The sequence below is a fragment of the Arabidopsis thaliana genome, chromosome 5 (assembly GCF_000001735.4).
Source record: "Arabidopsis thaliana chromosome 5, partial sequence".
Lineage (NCBI taxonomy): Eukaryota > Viridiplantae > Streptophyta > Magnoliopsida > Brassicales > Brassicaceae > Arabidopsis > Arabidopsis thaliana.
The window spans coordinates 7,387,327-7,401,583 of NC_003076.8; the positions used below are offsets into that span (position 1 = coordinate 7,387,327).

The following is a 14,257-nucleotide window of genomic DNA, read 5'->3' on the forward strand; positions in this document are numbered from 1 at the left end:
TCTCTTTTATTCCTTTGAGTCTTTGACTACTACTCACATATCACATGGAGAATTTGACAAAAATGTCATATCACTATACTTTTATTCAATATACTAACTACTCTTGCAGCAGCAATCTAAACTCTACTTTAAAAACGACGTTCTTTTTTGTCAAATAAGCTAAACTAAAAAAATATCGTTTACAATATACAATACATACTATGGGTAATTACATACATTCAATACGGGTAGATACGGACATTTTGAACTAGCAAATCGGTTTTAACATTAGCATTACAAAACAAACATAGGAAACAAAAGAAGATGACAAAAATTTCTAACTCTTCTCTACGTCTTCATAATATATCACAAATGTAGACCACATTTACACCTAATCGGAATAGTCTGCACTAAAATTAATTTAGTTTTCTTTTCTGAAATCAAAATTCAAACTTCTCATTGTCCAAACTAGTGTTTCCACATTTTTCCTAGCATTTAGCTTGTATCATTTTATTTCTCTTTTTTATTACACACTAGAAACTAACACAATAAAAATAACAAATATTAAAGCGTGAATAGAATGGTCCCATGGTCTAGTGGTCAGGACATTGGACTCTGAATCCAGTAACCCGAGTTCAAGTCTCGGTGGGACCTATTCTCCTTTTTTTGTTTTGGTTTCAATGACACAAACATTTTATAAAATTAGATATAGCTTCTCAACAGTGCAGAAAACAATTTATAAAGAAGATCGAAACCACTTTCTTCCTCTCCTATGTTCTTTAACCATATCAAAATACTCCCTAGCCGTTGGATGTTACAGACATAACTGTCCCTTCTTTTAAAGAGTAAAACACTCCCTCTGTTGCAGTTTACTCCCACTTAGACTCTCCTCCTAACCCGATCTCAACCTCCATGGGAAGATCAATCACTACACTCTTGCTTTGCTTCTTTTCACTCTTCTTCTTCTTCTTGTTAGCTTTAGTATCTATCACTTTTACTAAACCTGTCTCTTGGACGCTGCTTTTCTTCTTCTTCTCAATACCGTCTTCAGAACCCTTTGGCACATTTTCCCGGGAAAAGATTTCTGCGAAAGAGGTTTCAGCATCATCTATAGCATCGAGTTCCTCCTTTGGAGTAGCCCTTTTCTGTTTCTTCTCAGCATCATCATCATCATCATTGTTACTTGGGATTGTCTTCTCTTTATGTTCTTCTTTCTTTTTTGTTTCAACTTGATCTACATTTGTGTTGCTCTTAGACTTCTTCTTCTTGCTTTTGTGATCCTCATTGTTGACTTCTTCTTCTTCTGACTTATTTCTCTTAGAGCTCTTCTTGCGTTTTCGATCTTCTTTAGATTGTTCCTCTTCTGCTGATTTATTGTGATAGGCATCAAAGGTTTCATCATCGGTATCAAGCCGAATATGCTTTGCATTCCTTGAGCTTTTTTCTAAGGGTTGAGCGTTGAATACATTCACTGAAGGGAGAAGCAACGTTCTCACCTGCGACATCAAAACAATTTTCCTCATTCTTATACGATTTCTTCACGCAGTTACACTAATCACAATGGAAAAAAGAAGTAGAAAAAGTTGTTTTACCTTCTTAGCTGACTTATCGTTATCAGAAATCGGGTTTCCTCGAATATTCAGATTTCGCAAGCAAGATAGTGTACCCAAAACCTATCATTTGGGAGCACACAAATTTGATGGTTTATTACACGATCACCACAAAAACTTGCCACAAGCTAGGGAAGGCTAACAAATTTGCTTTCACCTATATGAATTAGACTATACCTCTAAACCAGAGAGTTGCGTAATCACATTGTTTCCCACATCCAAATTGAGTAGTCTTTTGTTGACTGCTAGTTCTGCTGGGAGAGCCTGAACAGTTAAGCGTAAATGAAATAACGATTAGCAATATAAACAAAAGATTGTGAGAAGAGGCAGGTTTGTTCTGTAGATTGCATAAATGTAAGAAAGATCACCTTGATTTCATTGTTCGCGAGCCGCAGCTCTTTCAAATCAGAGCATGACTTGAGAGAAGAGCCAATAGCTTTTATTCTGCAGTCAGACAAAGAAATCTGAAACCGAGATGGGATTAGACAAGGATCAGTTTAGTTGTGATTCCGAAACGGGAGGAAAACAAGAGCTTACTTTGGAGAGGTTTTTCAACTTTGAAAGTGAGTCACCTATTTCACTGATTGGGTTCCTAGAAAGAACTGCATGAATGAATCCATACACATTTAAGTAGAATGAAATTAGGTGTAACATCTAAACAGTAACATGTTGATTTTGATGTAAAAGAACATACCGAGACTGTTCAAGTCTTTGAGTAAATCAAGCTTGCAAATGGAGGAGATTTCATTGTCTACAACAAGTGAAACAATAACGAGTAAGTAATCAAACAGTAGCTTGTGGATGCAAAGACATAAAACCGTTGACAACTTACCATTCAAGATCAAGGCCCGTAAATTGACAAGAGAAGAGATCTCATTCATGGATTTGAGCTTATTCTTTCCAGCATTAAGCACCTGATAGAAAACAACATCACACAGTCAAATAAAGCACACATATTAACTCGTTTTCTGTCAAAACAAAGCTTAATCCTGGAGAACCTCACTATTGGTAAGTGATACAAATCTCAAAGAAACAAGCTCAGTGATATCAGTGGAACTAACCGTAAGCTTAGTGAGTGCTTCAATTCCATTTAAGCTTTGCAATTTGTTTTCCACAACTGAAAGCCATTTCAAGTTCACACAAGACTTGAGTCCCTAAAAACCAATTAACACATCAACATATAATAAGCTCTAGCAACTTAAAAATCAAAACTTTGGATGCTATTTATGCTTATAAAATGAGATTTATGTATCAATCAACCTGAAGATCTGTTAGATTGTTGAAACGAAGATCAAGCTTTTCCAAGTTTTTGAACTTGCTCAAACAAGACACCTAAATATACAATTAAACAATTAGGGTTTCGTATCAATTTCTACTTGGGAACAGAGTTTCAGAACAGAAACAATACTCACGTCGGTGAGAGCTTTATGGCCGAGATTAAGTTCCTTGACGGAATCTGGGTCATTGGTCTTCTTCTCTTTCAATACTTGTTCAACGGTTAACGAATTCATCGCCGTCTTCGTCTTCTTCCTTGTCACACAAAACCCTAGTCTTTTGGTTTCACCTTATTCAAAAGATTGTCTCTGTTCCCAACCGTGATAAGTCTTTACCCAAAAACCCCACAGTTTTCTATTGTTTATACATTTGACCTTGTTATTATTGTACGGATCAGGGACACCCTCTTATGGTACTCCTCCCACTTTGATCCTCAAGTTTTATAATCTCCGACTCTGCTGACTCTGTTCTGATAATAGAGTTTTTTTTCTTTCTTTTTGGCGCAACATCAACTTTTAACAGTAACCAAATAGACAATTACACAATGTTATGTTCCACAAACAGTTTGATCTTGAATAAGTGTATTGTAATGTAACAAGGGAACTCAATATGAAACCAAAAGTTTGAATCTCACGACCATGTATGTGTATACACGTGAAACCATATTTCAGTTTTCATTAGTTAGCACCACAAACAAAAAAATAGCACATAAATAAATGAATTCAGAGAAACCAAATTGTAATCCCATTAGACATTCTCCATATTCCGACATTACAAAATAAAACGACAGAAAAATTATGAGATGTTTCAACAAAATGTGCGATTAGTGTTCTTCTCATGAGATGTATTTTTCTTGTTGCTCATGCAAAAGCTTTGCTGAAGATTTAGCATCCAAGTAGAGTGATGTTACTTCCTCTATATCAGCCTGTCAAAATTTAAGATGAAGGATTAATAACATAACATCCACATATTTTACATTTGTTTTATTGTTCTAAGATTTCACAAGTAAATCTACCTTGCAAATATTGTCACGGCCATTCATTTTCGCTACAATGCTGGCAGGAGACAGAAGCTGCACAGCGTGCCTGAGAGTGAAAGCACAAAAAAGGTTTTAGTATTTAGATTCACGAACAGAAATTTTGCTTAGAAAAGCAATGATGACAGTACCTTAGTGAAGTTCTTTGCCCAATCTCCCCAAGTAGAACCAAGCATTCTTCATCCACGGTTAATTCTTCAACTTGCGCACGAATGGCTATAATCTGTGAACAAAATGATAAATCTATTAGAATGTTGTTCGTAGTAATTGAAATCCAAAAGCTAAATGACAATTGAGTAACCTGGATCATTTCAGAGGGATCATAGATTTGAGTCCGGATGATAACCAATCGATCTAATAGATCAATAGGGACTCCATGGGGGCTGGGCATATCAGTCCCTCTGCAAATAAAGTAAATCACAGTACCAAGTTAACAAAAACTCACAAGATTTCCAAAGGAAAATGTCTATCAAGGTCTAGCGCTCTTCTCACCTTACGTTGCAAACACCTCTATTTGTTGCAAATATCACTATCGGAGATAATGAGCTCTCAAGAGCACGGTTCAAGTATGAGAAGCACTCCATATCAAGCATATGAACCTGAGGTTTTATAATTAAACAAAGGTATTCTTACTGCTCCTGAGTCCTGAGCAAGATCAATAGTGGAATGAAAAAAAACTTTATTTGGGAAAATACCTCATCAATAAATAGAACTCCTGGAACAAGCTCTGCCACACCTTCATCTATATATCGGTTCACAACCTACAATGGCATATAAAAATATTAGACCTTGCAAAAGAGAAAGTAAGATGCTTAAAAAAATCACCCATGTACTAGCGAAAATCACCTTGTTAATTTCTTGCCGAAGCTTATCAGTGATCTCAGTCTTCCGCGGTTTCATCATTTGGCCCATCAAAGAAAGTATATCCTGGCCACCTTGAGGTCGAGCATTTGCTGCATCCAGATCTTGGAGTGTGACATCCTATCAGTCAAAAGTATATGGTCTAGTTGAGTAACAAGTAGTCTTAATAAACTTAGGAACTAAGGTTAATACACATACAAACTAATACATAACAGATAATAAATCAACAAAGAAAATAATTACTCTACACAGAAGGGAGAGGTCAAAGAAGGTAAACCTGCACTATCTCTTTCTTTTTGTGGACCTCTCCTTTGGGAAGTGGAACATATTCTTCTGCTTCCAGATCAAATTCAGTGGCAAAAGCATCACTTCTACCTACCCGTTTGACAGCTCCACTGTTTGCTTCGATATAGATTACATCTCCTACAGCTACCTGAGAGGCAAACAGCAAAAATATAAAAAGAAACCAATCAGAATGACAAAGTAATCAGCAAATTCATACACAATTGTCCCCACAGAATGACATCGTTAGAAAACCAAAAAGGTGAAAAGAAAAGCAGGTTTTGGAACAAACTGAAAAGCAAAAACTTAGGGGAAAATACCACATCCAAAGCATAGCATCGCATGCCAAGAACTGACCTTTTCCTTAATCAAGGCATCATAGATAGTGGGATCCAATTTCAGATGTTTGGTTCCTTTGACTGTCTTGAGTGTAATTACAACATGGCTGATGCTTTTACCATAACCTCCAGTGAGGCTTTCAGTTTCTTCTGGTGACAGCTCGGTGACCTAGAACACAAGGACAACATGTCAAAAACCAATTAGCGAGACATGCTATTGCATAAGAACACAGCAAAAGAAACCGCAAATAGCAACACACCTCCCCTTCATAGACTTCTTTGGTTTCCTTGATACGTAGACCAATGGCACGTCTAAAATTCTCCATGAGAACCTCTGTTTTCTTAACCTCTGATGAGTAAACCTCAGATCCAACCATTGGACAGAATGGAACCTGCAAGAAAGAAACAATCCAGATAAAATAAGCTAAAAGTAAAAGAAAAAAGCTTCATACAATGAAGCCATGTGGAAACAATGTAACAAAGAAGATACAAAATGAGACATCCAAAATTACCTTGCTTCCCAGCTCTTGAGAGATTCCAAGAGCCAAAGCTGTTTTCCCAGTTCCAGGAGGTCCAGCAAGCAAAAGAGCCTTGCCCGCCATTTTCTTCTGCTTAATCATGTCAACTACAAGACCAGCTGCCTCTCTAGCCTCAAGTTGACCAACAAATCCAGCTGCCAATTTTATAGGGATACCAGTTGGCTAGAAAAAGAGACGCAACATTAGCAACAGAAATGATGTACTGGTTATAGAACGAGATCACACAGATGCTTGAGAAACTACAGTCAGTAAAAGAAGCAAAGATAGTTAATTAAAATCAAAGTGCCGTGCCAAAGTGGAAGAGCAAAGGTCTTCAAACATCGGTCAAGTACTATATATTTCATAAAATACATGTATTAAAATTGAATATTTGCAAATCAAAACTAGAGTATAATTGTGCTAGAGCCGAAAAAAGAGTCTCGGAGAATACCAAACGAAGCAATGAGCTTGAAACCCCTAAAAATCATTAAACTTTAAACACAAAACCTTAAAGAACTTTGAGCAATACGAGAATACTGCAATGCATCTTATCCCCAGAAAAGTCGAAACTTTACAAATGAAAACTAGGGTTTGTTTGTGCTAGAACAGAGAAAAGAAACTCTAAGCGTAGTACCAAACGAAGCAAATAGCTTTAAAACCCTAAAAAAGCTTAGAACATAAAACCTTAACTAAACCCTAAACTCGAGCAAACTACTGGAATCCACTAGAGTCAAAGAGAGAGAGGAGAAGGAGCACCTCGAGGCCAAGGCCTTTGATATGGGTGTGAGTAGCAATCCGTTGTTTCTTAGCGGTGGACTGAATTTCTTCAATCTTTACTTTCTCCATCTCCGTCAACTACAATTACTTTGATCTGCTTTAGGTCTTTTGTTGTATTCTCCGACGACGAAAACGACGGCGGAAAGTTTTGAGCTTTATTGAGTTTGCAACGCCTCCCTCTGACTCCAAATTGCCAAAACCTCTTCCTAACAAAGTTTATATGTTAAACATGTTGTTGCAACAATGGGCCTTTATATTATCCTTTATTTACAAAATCACCCCACACTTCCTAAACTCAGAAATAGAAAGAAAACGAAAACAATTAGAGAAAAGGGCGAAACAAAAAGACAGGACTCAATAGTCATAAATGTAAATTAAGGGGTGAAATTATAATATATGAATAATAAAAGGGTCTTCTTTTTGGAAACTTTCTTTCTCTTCATCAACAATAGTGATAAGCTTCTTCTTCTGGAAAAAAACCAGAGGCCGTCTCACTCTCTCGCTACATGGAGAGTCTCTCGATTCCCGCCGCTTCTTGGTTTTCCGGCGGAACCATTCCTCCGACGAAGGTGAGAGTTTCTCCGCCGCATCATCTCCGGCGACCTCCCAACAGGAATTCCCATCGCTTGGCCGCCATTAATGCCGCTTCTCGCTCTGGTGACAATCTCTCTCTCTACATTGAACCTTACTACTCAAATGTTCGCTCTTTGTGGAAAATTTCATGTCTTTTGCTTTGTTTTTAGTGAGTGAGCTAGTGGAGGAGGATGTGTTGCAAATGTTCATGAAAGACAGAGAAGAAAATGGAGATTTCATATCTAAAGTTTCTGATAGGCTCTGGTTAAAGGAGATTCTCGAATCTATTGATGTTAATTCCAATGGAGCTTCTTCTTCAGCTGTTGAACTAGATGATACTCGGGTTAAGTTTCTTTCACTTGTTCATTAGTAACTGTAGCTAGTTTTTTTTCTTCAGTTCTAAGTTTGCTTTTGACGATTAAAATTGCTAACTTTGTATCGAGGAATAGTTTGATAGTTATATGATCCTGTTGCAATTGTTATGTGAGTGACTACATTTTTATGAAATCCAGTATTGGTTTGTGAATTTCTGAAATCTCACAAATTTATAGCTTTCATGGCAACAATCTTATACTTGGTACTGTTACTTTGGTTGGTAACTTGGTATAGCTCCTTTATTAATGTCTTTATGTTGTATATGCAGGAAAGCTTGATAGATGGCGCTGATGATGATGAAAGTGGTTTCTTGAAACTTAAACCGACACAAGAATGGATTGGTTGGGAGAGTGATTCTGCCCCCATGAATAAGAAAGCTCTAGCTAAGGTTGGTCATCTATTTATGAATGTTCTTGTTCTCTGTATTCATTCATTCACACGTCCTTCTCATTGCAAAACTCTGCTGCGTTTGTCCTACTTCCTTGATTGCAGGCACTACGAGATGACAGCGAGAGAAGGAAGAAGTTTAACTTTCTGAAATATGAAGCTGTATGATTATTCCTTTCAGTATGTTTTCTTAATTAGTCTGCCAGTCAGATCTTTATGATTCAACAAAACACTCTATTATGCAAAATGGCTGTTCAGTATGTACCAGTAGTCAATTTGTGTAGAATGAACTTTGAAATTGCTGCGTTTGTGTCTTTATTTTTGTAGCTGAAGCGTGAACTCATGTACCTGTCGATTGTAATTGGAACTGGATGCAGCGGATACTGTTTACTAGCTTTATCAGTTCAGGTAAGCTCTGTCAAAGCTCTAACCAGTTTATACTATGGCTTCTCTATACGAAAATGTGTCTGAAAGAAATATTCTGACATATGACAGGCTGCAGTCAGTTATGCAGTTGGGGTTCTATTCAGGTTAGTTGTCTATTTTAATTGGTTTGTACATAAATAGACCTTGACGTTGTAAGATATAGTTCTGCAACATGCTTGATCGAGCACTCGCGTATTCCTAACCAAATCTGATCATAGTGCAGTTGCTTGTACCTTCAGCTTTTGTATGGATACGCTGATGGTCTATCACGTGAAGCTGTTCCTGATATCTTCCTGAAAAAAAAGTCTAAAAAGTAAAGACCTTGACAACTTTTTAGTCTGGTCACGTTTTCTTCTCACTTCCCATACTCACATTGCTCTGAACTTGCTTTTGTATTGTCCCAATTCAGAATCGGGATCAGAAGTGAAGACCTTGAGGACTTTGTAGTGAGGACAATCAGGGGCAGTGGCATGGCTCTCTCTTCTCCACGCTTGGTGATACCAGCTGCAATTTATGGTTTGTGGATACTCTCTCACAAGTATTTCCAGAACGACTTGTTCGACTTTCAGGTAAGCTATTCCACGTTGCGAGGTTTTAGCTATGTTTATCCGTGATACCTCAAAGTTATCACATGTTCTTAGACAAGTTTGAACCTTTATATTCTCCACAACGATTGTGCTTTGCAGATAGTTCCAGCAATGGTTGGTTTGTTTGTATACAAAGCTGCAACTCTCGTTCAAGTGTACAGAGACAACCAAGATCTTCAGTTCATCTTCCCAGATGACTACTAACTGCAAAGTTCACAAGCGGCCTTCCGAGATAGACCAGGAAACCACAGAATTGTGAATTGTTCGGTACATATTTTGAGAGAGGAACAGGAACAGAAGCTAGACTCATCCGCTAAGACCGAGGATATAGTGAGTTATAGATCAAAACGGCGTTTTTCGGCTTTTTTTCAAAAGCAAAGCAACCTCTTCTATTTTTTAAAACATTCTGGGTTACTTTTCTAACGAAAACAATAATACAATGTTTATATGCATGACTTGAATGAGTTTACAATAAACTATATTGGATTTTGCTTCTTTCTTTAATATTTTATCAAAAGTAAGATCAGAGGCAGCAGAGGCAGCTTCGAGAGTACGAGAAATTTGGTTGTTTATGGATCTACAATAAAGGATCGTAGCTTGTAGCTTGTTAAAAAGCCTAGTTCCTGTTCCTCTCTACAAGCTAGAGATCCTTTACAAGTAGAACCATAAACAACCAAGAAAAAGATCAGAGACATTCTATCGACTCTTCTCTTTGCCTTCTTATGGAGATGATGTTGTGGTGTCTCCTGCTTACAGCATCTCCTAGTTCCTCCCCATTCATCAAATCATGCATATAAACATTGTGGTAAAAACCCTAGTTCCTTATTGTTTTCGTTAGAAAGTAGTAACCCAAAGTGTTTTTAAAACATGGTCAAAACTTATTTTACTCTTAGTAACTAAATGTCTTCTTCTGTTCTCTCCTCTTTATGCAAATTATACAGTTCCCTGATATTCATTTTACTCCTACATCTCTCAAAATGTTTAGCATTTGGTCTTTTAATTTTCTCATGGTAAGAGTTAAAACACCTTCATTTTACCAATTTGGGGAAATTTTATCAAAAGGAGGTCACGTGCGTGAAACATTGATTTTTTATACACACTCAAACGGTCAAATCTCGTCGACAAAACAATACAAACGTTAAAAAGATTAAAAAAAACCTTTCCGCTTTCTTTTATCTCACAAAGGCCTCTCCGATTAAGTAACAGAGATTTTTTTTAGTATTTGGCCTATTGGTAAAACATTATCAGCAAAATTTTAGGGCAAGCTAGAGTAAAATGACCCTTTTTAAATGATATCTTCAACTATTCTTTCTTTCTGCACAACATCCGATTCTCTTAGGCTTCTGTTTCTCCAGCTTTGGACAAAATGTGATTCCGCAAATAAGTGGTACAGCAAAGAAGAGTATATAATTCAAGACCGTAAACTCCATCCACGTGCAGCCAATTCACGCCGTATTCTCGTAGCTGCCTCTGCTGTGTCATTCAATGGCGGATAACTCCAACTTTCCGACATCTATAAGAAAACCATTAGAACCAAACCAATGAAGACATGGAGGATATAACAGAACTCCCACCAGAGACCTCTCTTATTTTTTACAGGATCCATTGACATGAAGAAAAATAAGGGGAAAAGACAGCTCTATAATGTAAAGATACTTACATCTTCGAAACCTGTAAATGAGCGGACAACTCCTCGCTCCCTCAAAGACTTTTGGAATTCTGCAATCTTCCATTTACAGTGATCGGCTCCAACAACGTACACTGGTTTCCTGCAGCAGAGAAGGAGTACTAAGGTTATAGTTCAAGTTGTTGGAAGAAAGAAAGGGTTTATGTCAGCATATTATATACCCGGTGCTACAAGCTTCGCTTATCAGACTGACTGAATCTGCTGTCACCACAAAAGCATCACCCCAAGCTAGATGCCCCATGTAAGGATTTGGTTCTGAATTAGAATTTTAAAAACCCATTAGAAACTTTTGTGGTCGCATTGTACTTGTGCACAAAGCTCAAGCAAAATTTGCTCTGGATTGTAGGTACCTTGGCCATTCCATATGTAAACTTTGGGGTTATCTCCAAGTTCTTTGAAGATTACTCTTGAAACCTGCTTGGATAGTAAAGTTCCAGGTGAAACTCAAGAAGAACATCAGTTATAACTCTGGGTAGAAAAAGAAAAATGTGTAAGAGACCTTTGCAGGGGTTTTGTAGGAAAGAGTAATTCTGACACTTCCACAGGTAGCAAGGACATTAAGAAGGGAGTCTGTTAGCTGTTTTGCGAGGTCTGCTCCATACCGACAGTTACCTGTTTAGAAAGACAAAACAACAAACCAAGTCAATAAGGTAAAAGCCTCAGTGTTCAAAGAATATGGGAGCTCATGAGTTCTATGCAAATGTAATAACGCCTTCTATTAACTTAACAAAGTAAACAGAACATACTTCTAGGCCAGCCGATGTTAACCACAACTAAAGGCTTCGGAAGAGCAGCAAATTCATCATGCCAGGCACTAGCTGCTTTACGGAGTGAGGCATAATCGATCTGGTGTAGAGCTCCAGTAGTCAAGACCTGAAAATAGGCGTGTCCATTCAAGGTAATTACAAATGAAATCTTCACAACAGTGGAGAAGAGCATTGAGCAAAAAGCATGGTACTGGATACTTACTACATGATCCTGAGGAGGTTCACGTGGAGTTATCCAACTACGCATAAATCTAGGGACCTGCTCCTGCGCTTCGAGTGTTAGAGGATAGTAGTCGTGACGAGGCGTGATCACCATGTCAAACCTATTTAAATGTGATCTAGGATGTTGTATCTACAAAATGAAGACCAAATAGTACTACTTTAGAATTCACAGGACCAGGAAAAAATTCTCATTCTTTAGAAAATCACAGGATTCAGCAACAAAATTCTTCCCAAAGATACTAAGTAAAGTTTGTCTCGAATTGTATTTCAGAGCTTAGTCTACTGTGCCTTAATAACTAACATAACAAACAGGTTAAATTTTATAATAGACCTGAACAACGAAGACGTTTTCAGAAGCCAAACGTCTTATCGAGCTAGCAATAGAAATAGTATCTCTTCCACATGCAATCACGATCAACGGGCCATCCCTGCGAAAAGGAAATAAAGTCGCTTAGATACCCATTCCCATTCCATGGACAAACAGAAATTCGTGATGATGGAAAGGCATACACTCAGGCTTCGATTTCGCTTGAGTACTACTTGCAACTCATAGAAACGCAATAGTGTTTAAATGAATAAGCACCACAAAGAAATTTCAGAAAGATTACATACTTTTCATAGGTCTGACGGGCCAAATTTACAATGCCCTTCACATCAGCCTCTAGAATAGAGGCCAAACCTACATTACCACCATTCTCTGAGGGTACAGATGAGATGTATTTACTTTGTTTGGATCCAAGCATCAATCTGGAGTAGAGGTAAATATGCCTGAGGATAAAGTCCAACTTCTTGTGAAAACCAACTGGGAGCCAGTGCAGCCACTCATTTAGTCCTCCTTTAGGCCTTGTCACTCGCTTGCATAAAGAAAAAGAGATAATCTCAGCTAACCAAAAATCATGTTAAATGTAAATTTACGTGAATGTCGAGTCTATGAATGATCAAGAAGCTAGAGAAACCAGACACAGCAAAACAGCCTTATATGCATCCAAACTGATCTAAAAGAAGCATTAAAGACTCCACTACCAGTGTTCCTTGTAAACGAAATTCAGTAATTGCACCAGCATCATGCTCCACCAATGATTCAATTCTCTTTAAGATTTACCAAAAAAAATTATAAATAAAACTGACAATATAGGTAGTTATGACACCCCAAGAACCTTCCACTGTTTACCCTAAATTTGCAGAACTTGAGATATTGGCAAATTTACATATTTACCAATTCATTGTTTCCATAAAAATTCAAATAGTTCCTCCTTCTCTGAACATTCATACACTCTAAAGAAGTACTAAACAATATGAAATTTCCACTCCTACTTAGACTGAGACCTAACAAGCTAAAAACCTAGAACACACGACGAAACAACAAAGTAAAAGAAACTCCTATCCAAAAGCAATCATCAATCTCTCAACTACATCATGCGCCTAGCAAAAACTGACGAGAATTTCGAGTATAGTATCAATGGTTTATAGTCGACGAAATGAAAGCACTAAGCAGATGCTAAAAACGTCTAGAGCCTAGATCAAAGAAACTCACGTAGAGAAGGTGATTATCAGATAAGCCGAGCGCACGAACGAGACCGATACACTGATTCTCGGAGCCAGGGAAACCGTTTCCGATGACGACGGCGCGTCTGACGACGTTATGGGAACCGCCTTGTTCGAAAATATCAGGGACGCCGGTAGATAGACTGGGTGGATCCGGCAATAGGATTGGCCTCATGCCGGTTAGATTATCGATTCCGATTCCGATCAAAAACCCTAGAGGAACCACACCGAGATTTGGGGGGATTGATCTCAACTCCGTAGAGAGAAGGTCGTGGTGCTTTGACAAGTTGCGAAAGGTCACAGAAAGAGAGATTGTTTTCCTTTTCTCCTTCAAGAGATTGTCTTTACGCTAAAATTTGGTATAACAATTAACAAAGGACAAATTTAAGGTCTTAAACGAATTTTTTGCTAATCAATAAAACTAATTTTGTCAATACAAAACATACAATTGTTTAAAAAAAAAGAAATTGTATGGTATTTTAAAAATTTTGATTTTAGAATTTGAAGTTTTGGAATTTTGTTTTGTTATATGATGATTAAAATTAAAATTTCACCGATAGTCATCCAAAATTAGAATAAAACACTATTTGTCACATAATTGCTGTTTTTCTAATTGTCTATTCAAATCTTATGAACCTCTTCGTAGGCCCAATATGTAGAATTTGATTGTTAAAAGGTGAAGCCTTATCTGGAAAAAGCCCAACTGTTATTGTTCTTCCTGTGCCTCGTTTTGTCTCGGTCTAACTTTTTTACACACGACTTTACCAATCATAGTATTCAAAGAAATCTAGCGATCTCAAGACTCCGAGTGTCACGATAGAGAATATGAAATTGCAGAAATGATTCAATATAATTATATATCTTAGCTGTTGTTAACACGTTAGATGTTGAGTTTAGGAAATTAATTTATTGGGTATTTTCATACTATTATATTCATAGGTAGCTATAACGATGATAAGATAATTTAATGTGTGCAGGTTGTAAACAGTTAGGAATATGAAATAATTCAACT

The 14,257-nt window shown here is 37.3% G+C and overlaps 4 protein-coding genes and 1 non-coding gene across 7 annotated transcripts; 2 read left to right on the forward strand and 3 right to left on the reverse strand.

The window, feature by feature from the left end:
• The first annotated feature begins 561 nt into the window (after positions 1-561).
• Positions 562-633, forward strand: AT5G22315. The gene has a single exon. It is a non-coding gene; the product is annotated as a tRNA-Gln (tRNA).
• A 25-nt stretch (positions 634-658) lies between these two features.
• AT5G22320 (Leucine-rich repeat (LRR) family protein) lies at positions 659-3,287 on the reverse strand. Of its 2 annotated transcripts, none has more exons than NM_001203434.1 (10): positions 3,002-3,194; positions 2,850-2,921; positions 2,651-2,743; positions 2,422-2,503; positions 2,284-2,340; positions 2,127-2,191; positions 1,958-2,005; positions 1,767-1,853; positions 1,572-1,652; positions 659-1,475 (listed from the first exon to the last, which is right to left on the reverse strand). In NM_001203434.1, exons 1-10 carry the CDS (start codon positions 3,098-3,100, stop codon positions 849-851), a joined length of 1,311 nt encoding a protein of 436 aa, NP_001190363.1. In that variant the 5' UTR covers positions 3,101-3,194; the 3' UTR covers positions 659-848. The 2 variants fall into 2 exon arrangements, with proteins under 2 accessions (NP_001190363.1, NP_568416.1); NM_122137.4 differs by having other exon boundaries at positions 678-1,475; positions 1,958-2,053; positions 3,002-3,287.
• A 182-nt stretch (positions 3,288-3,469) lies between these two features.
• RIN1 (P-loop containing nucleoside triphosphate hydrolases superfamily protein) lies at positions 3,470-6,954 on the reverse strand. The gene is made up of 12 exons (NM_122138.3): positions 6,656-6,954; positions 5,894-6,082; positions 5,642-5,773; positions 5,401-5,550; positions 5,039-5,194; positions 4,747-4,881; positions 4,596-4,661; positions 4,393-4,499; positions 4,202-4,301; positions 4,032-4,123; positions 3,880-3,949; positions 3,470-3,789 (listed from the first exon to the last, which is right to left on the reverse strand). The coding sequence occupies exons 1-12, from the start codon at positions 6,743-6,745 to the stop codon at positions 3,700-3,702; spliced, it is 1,377 nt and encodes a 458-aa protein (NP_197625.1). The 5' UTR covers positions 6,746-6,954; the 3' UTR covers positions 3,470-3,699.
• Positions 6,955-7,116: 162 nt separating this feature from the next.
• On the forward strand, positions 7,117-9,994 carry AT5G22340 (NF-kappa-B inhibitor-like protein). Of its 2 annotated transcripts, none has more exons than NM_122139.5 (9): positions 7,117-7,333; positions 7,420-7,592; positions 7,893-8,012; positions 8,117-8,173; positions 8,339-8,419; positions 8,507-8,541; positions 8,661-8,750; positions 8,847-9,006; positions 9,124-9,994. In NM_122139.5, the coding sequence occupies exons 1-9, from the start codon at positions 7,183-7,185 to the stop codon at positions 9,226-9,228; spliced, it is 972 nt and encodes a 323-aa protein (NP_197626.2). In that variant the 5' UTR covers positions 7,117-7,182; the 3' UTR covers positions 9,229-9,994. The 2 variants fall into 2 exon arrangements, with proteins under 2 accessions (NP_197626.2, NP_001031922.1); NM_001036845.1 differs by having other exon boundaries at positions 7,147-7,333; positions 9,128-9,549.
• Positions 9,995-10,059: 65 nt separating this feature from the next.
• On the reverse strand, positions 10,060-13,964 carry ELM1 (fission ELM1-like protein (DUF1022)). The gene is made up of 10 exons (NM_122140.4): positions 13,235-13,964; positions 12,313-12,554; positions 12,032-12,128; positions 11,681-11,830; positions 11,458-11,584; positions 11,211-11,323; positions 11,062-11,125; positions 10,873-10,966; positions 10,685-10,793; positions 10,060-10,537 (listed from the first exon to the last, which is right to left on the reverse strand). The coding sequence occupies exons 1-10, from the start codon at positions 13,418-13,420 to the stop codon at positions 10,436-10,438; spliced, it is 1,284 nt and encodes a 427-aa protein (NP_568417.1). The 5' UTR covers positions 13,421-13,964; the 3' UTR covers positions 10,060-10,435.
• Between the last annotated feature and the right edge of the window lie 293 nt (positions 13,965-14,257).

What these genes read in the sequence shown, in the direction of transcription:
- AT5G22320 (NM_122137.4), bottom strand. Translation starts at nt 3,100, where the DNA reads ATGAATTCGTTAACCGTTGAACAAGTATTGAAAGAGAAGAAGACCAAT. An exon ending in GCCATAAAGCTCTCACCGAC is followed by an intron (nt 2,922 to 3,001) that starts GTGAGTATTGTT and finishes TTGTATATTTAG; the next exon opens with GTGTCTTGTTTGAGCAAGTT. An exon ending in TCGCGAACAATGAAATCAAG is followed by an intron (nt 1,854 to 1,957) that starts GTGATCTTTCTT and finishes TTAACTGTTCAG; the next exon opens with GCTCTCCCAGCAGAACTAGC.
- RIN1 (NM_122138.3), bottom strand. Translation starts at nt 6,745, where the DNA reads ATGGAGAAAGTAAAGATTGAAGAAATTCAGTCCACCGCTAAGAAACAA. An exon ending in GAGTTCTATTTATTGATGAG is followed by an intron (nt 4,500 to 4,595) that starts GTATTTTCCCAA and finishes ATAAAACCTCAG; the next exon opens with GTTCATATGCTTGATATGGA. An exon ending in AGAGGTGTTTGCAACGTAAG is followed by an intron (nt 4,302 to 4,392) that starts GTGAGAAGAGCG and finishes CTTTATTTGCAG; the next exon opens with AGGGACTGATATGCCCAGCC.
- AT5G22340 (NM_001036845.1), top strand. Translation starts at nt 7,183, where the DNA reads ATGGAGAGTCTCTCGATTCCCGCCGCTTCTTGGTTTTCCGGCGGAACC. An exon ending in TAATGCCGCTTCTCGCTCTG is followed by an intron (nt 7,334 to 7,419) that starts GTGACAATCTCT and finishes CTTTGTTTTTAG; the next exon opens with TGAGTGAGCTAGTGGAGGAG. An exon ending in ACGACTTGTTCGACTTTCAG is followed by an intron (nt 9,007 to 9,127) that starts GTAAGCTATTCC and finishes CTTTGCAGATAG; the next exon opens with TTCCAGCAATGGTTGGTTTG.
- ELM1 (NM_122140.4), bottom strand. Translation starts at nt 13,420, where the DNA reads ATGAGGCCAATCCTATTGCCGGATCCACCCAGTCTATCTACCGGCGTC. An exon ending in GCCCGTCAGACCTATGAAAA is followed by an intron (nt 12,129 to 12,312) that starts GTATGTAATCTT and finishes TCCTTTTCGCAG; the next exon opens with GGATGGCCCGTTGATCGTGA. An exon ending in AACCTCCTCAGGATCATGTA is followed by an intron (nt 11,585 to 11,680) that starts GTAAGTATCCAG and finishes GCCTATTTTCAG; the next exon opens with GTCTTGACTACTGGAGCTCT.